The 4,036-nt window shown below is 41.8% G+C and overlaps 1 protein-coding gene across 2 annotated transcripts in view; it reads right to left on the bottom strand.

The window, feature by feature from the left end:
* The window catches only part of chac1 (ChaC, cation transport regulator homolog 1 (E. coli)), a 182,779-nt gene extending 179,379 nt beyond the window's left edge, over positions 1–3,400 (bottom strand). Inside the window, exons 1-3 of one of the 2 annotated variants that reach the window (XM_062468566.1) lie at positions 2,751–3,400; positions 2,610–2,645; positions 2,024–2,439 (exon numbers count right to left, since the gene is read on the bottom strand). In XM_062468566.1, the coding sequence (XP_062324550.1) occupies positions 2,056–2,439; positions 2,610–2,645; positions 2,751–2,921 (591 nt within the window). In that variant the 5' untranslated portion in view covers positions 2,922–3,400 and the 3' untranslated portion in view covers positions 2,024–2,055. Of the gene's footprint in view, positions 1–1,972; positions 2,440–2,609; positions 2,646–2,750 lie in introns of those variants that run through there. The other variant, XM_062468565.1, reaches the window with a different exon arrangement.
* Positions 3,401–4,036: the final 636 nt, after the last annotated feature.

The following is a 4,036-nucleotide window of genomic DNA, read 5'->3' as shown; positions in this document are numbered from 1 at the left end:
TATGGTTGGTCTGTACGGAATTTCAACAAAATGTGAATGCATACCAAATTACTAAAACAGGACTGCTTTTGTAATATAGCTCTTATTTTTGTATGAAGAGAGAGAATACCCATCCATACCAATATGGCATATTTGAATAAAAACATTTTCTCTATGACGTATTTCCCAGCACAGTCAGAAATAAAGGCAGAATAATATATTTTGAGAACCGAGAGAAATAAATGGAAGATTTGGGATATTTTGTGGTAAATTGATTGCAAGATAAAAGCACTGTTTATAAAAATGTGATTCTGATCTGTTTGTGAAAATATAAGTCCTCTCAGACTTAGAATGTTTGGATTGTACAATGCTTAAGTTAAAATGGGTAATATATGACAATTGTTGAAATTGTAAATTGTATTGAAGCCATTTTTATTTGAAGAGAAAATAATTATACTTTCTGTCTGAAAGTCTGCATCGTTATTTTGTGACATTGATATTTTGGATATGGTTCACATCAGCGTTCTGAAATTAGCACTACACATACTATATATATATATATATGAGTTTGTTTTGTGTTGGACATTGTGATGGTTAATGGTGTTGTTCTGTTGGTGTAAATAGTATTAAGGGGGGACATTTTCCTTATTTCTCCCCAGTTTGCTTGTCTATTTTTATAGGTCATGTGTACATATGAAAAAAAAAACGGTCATTTTACTAACAGGAAAAGCCAATTAAAATACTGCTAAATCAGTGTGTTGTTGTTTGAATGATGTACAGTACACTACCACTGCAGACCAGTGTAGATTACATACTGAATCGCTGAATTGCAAAATTCATTCTCCAAGGCAAACTTCAGACTGTATTTCTTGTTTATGCACAACCACCCCTGGAAACAACACAACATTTGAACAACATCTTTGAACCTTAGCTTGTGCTTATTTTTCACACTTAAAAGTGGCAACGGGACCTATAATTGAGCTGTCTTTTTGTGTGCTTTATATAGGCTTCAACATGTCCTTCCTGTTGACCTTTGACACCTGGATGGGGTAGATCATAAACACAGGACTTCCTTGGCCCGTGTCGCCCCCGGCAACAACTTACATAAGAATGTGTTCCTAGAAAACATCTGACTTGAGTCCCGTCAAAGGGTAGCAGTACCCCGGCCAATCAGAGACCTGTGAAGGTGGAGGTCGGCGCTGAGTGGGAGGAGTGTAGCCGGCTCCAGCCAATGAGGTGTCAGGACTCTAGGTGTGTTGTCACAGGCCATCAACATGTGACTATGACCTAATGGGGAGTCCACGGCCACTAACCTGAGGTGTGGAGAACTGAAGCCAGGTGACCCCTGCCCGTGTTTATGATTGGCCGGCAATGCCGTCCCTGGCCGACACATGTTCTTGTTTACATTCAGCTCATACTAACGCGCCACCTGTTTTGTGGTTGGGGGACTAGTGTATGTGAGCACTGCATCAACTAAATGATCTGTACCCCAAGTCTTTACCACCTTCAGAACTGCTACCATCAAGCCTTACTGTTCTCATAAGGAGAAAACAATTCAAAACTGAACTTTTTTTTTTTTACCTTTTATTGGGATTTACTGTTACAGATGAAAACCATGCCAAATACAACCTTTTATAACAAAGGTGTACACAGAAGTGCAGGACACTTCACAGCCACAACAGAGGAAGTGACACCAGATTGTGACCAGTGGGTAAGAAATGGACGAGGTGGCAACTGCAAATATTAACCATTAATGCATCCGATTGGGGGGGTACATTAGTGAGCAGTAATATGCATAAATTCCAACAACTAATCCACAAAACATCTCCATGAGGTTGACCATACAATATTGCACAAGTAATCCCGCTTGTATACTTAAAAAAAAAAAAAAAAAATCCCAACCATCTCAAAAAAAGAAAATCATGCTTCCCTTTGTACCGCTTTGTTTGTATGGCTATCATTATGCACAGGTGTCACAAATACACAACACAAGGACAATTAAACCTCATTTTATGGTTTCAACAAGTGAGTGATGGCAAGTGAGGTTTCCAGTAGAGAGAGACAGAAGGGTACAGATTACTGAGCCCCTAACAGGTATGGCACTAGGACCATGGCGGCCGCCTCGATGGAGAACAGGTGATGATCTTCAACGTGGGGGCAGCTCATCCTCATGAACTCTGCCAGGCGGAGGAGGTACTCTAGGTTGTGGCCGGTCTTGCCCTGGGACATGGCTATCTGGGACCCTATCACCTCAGGGCTGGCTGGCCCCAGGTAGAGGGGGTTGTCGGGGGTGGCGATATACACTAGAGCCTGGACGGGCTCCTCATTTTCTCCATCAGGGACAAACTCCACAGCTTTGGTGACATACCCGCCACACACTGCCTCTCGAACATTGAGGTATTTGAGTGACTCCTCCACCTGAGCGCCAGTCACCTCAAAGGCCACACCCCAAGTGGATGCCTGTCATGGGAAAGGAACGAGATGCTGTTTAGACTCAAAAATAAACAGAATTTCTGTGCAACATCATCATTTAGTATACATGTTCCTGGAAGCTACAATGTTCCCCCACTTCTACGTTTCAAGCTGAAATTCCCCACAGCATAGTAGGCCACTATCAAAGTTCCACTTACGTCTTCCTCTTCAATGAGCGTCACCACTCTTCCGGGCTGCAAGGGAGGCAGAGAGAAATGGTTTACGTCAAGGGTTTTGACTAACGCAACGTGGCAGTAAACCAGTAATGAACCTGATACACTGTATACACGACATCTTACCAGCTCATCATTTCCACGATGGAAGTTGTCTCCGTGCCAGAAACGTCTCTTGTAGCCTTGGATGTAGCCGACCTTGCTTCTCTTGTATTTGAAGTCAGGCTTCCACACCAATGACCCATAACCGAAGATCCATAAGCTAGTCTTACCAGCAAGGATGTCTTGAGGTTTCATTTTGACTGATATTGATGATGACGTTCAAGTGTATTGGTAGTGAATTTTGATGAGGTTTAATGTAAGGTTGAGCAGCTAGGCTAATTAGCCGGCTAATATTAGCTTCCGTCGGTCAAGGAGAAGCGGTATAGGTTGGCTCACCGATATACCGCGAACGGTATTTGAGCCCAACTGCTTAGCAGTTGTGAAGGTGGAATTACGGAGTCTGTTTTGCCTTGCAAGATGCATGCCGATGCCTTAGTGCTGCCGCATACTTGAATTAAAAATCCATGGCTACTAGCCTTTACGTTTTCTAAACAAACGGTAAACAAGCTGTCTGGCTAGCTATTTAGCCAGACGGTAAAAAATAGTATTAGTGGTTACAATACAGTCTAAAATAGACGATTATCAAAAATGGATCGTTCCTTGAGAAATGTTTTGACAAGCAGAAGGTTCCCAGACGTTTCTCCGTTCTTCCTAGGTGAAATGGCGTGGATGTTGTTTCGTTTTTGTAGCTACCAGCATAAATAGGTGTGTCTCAATGGCTGCGTTTCTGACCAATGGCATTTGAGAGAAGGTTGGTGTCCAAGCCATCTGTCCAATCCACCTATGGTGCGCCAAAATAGGCGGCAATTTACGACCAAATGTGATATTTTATTGGCTTAAAACCAATCAATCATCACGCCTTTTCTTGATAGGGATTCGTTTAAAAAACGTCACTCCCATAGACAGGATATGTGATTGGATAAGCCTGTTGTCGCTCTTTGGAATGTTGTATATCATTATTGCAGTTGGCTGATGCAACCTGCTTCAGCATTTCAAGCAACGGCCGGAGTCATTGCATCAGACTCAGGAAAGGATAAGGGCAGTCTGAATCTGACCCTTGAATCTTCCCTTGAAAATAAGAACACAACTTGTCTGAAGGTGGTGTTTCGTGCCTTTTGATGTGTGTATTAAAGTGTTGTCTACAAGTAATAATATTCCACCAGATGATTCATCTCAAACCAAAAGTGTATTTGTGTAAATTGCATAAAAAGTATATAGTGTGACTTATTGTATTTGTGTGAGTGCACATGTATAGCTTACTAGATAAAGTGTGGTGCATATCTGCCTGTGTTAATTTAGGCTGTTATTTT

The sequence above is a fragment of the Osmerus eperlanus genome, chromosome 8, assembly GCF_963692335.1.
Source record: "Osmerus eperlanus chromosome 8, fOsmEpe2.1, whole genome shotgun sequence".
NCBI classification, from domain to species: domain Eukaryota; kingdom Metazoa; phylum Chordata; class Actinopteri; order Osmeriformes; family Osmeridae; genus Osmerus; species Osmerus eperlanus.
Note: the sequence above shows the minus strand (reverse complement) of the source record. Positions and strands in the feature narration are given on the sequence as shown.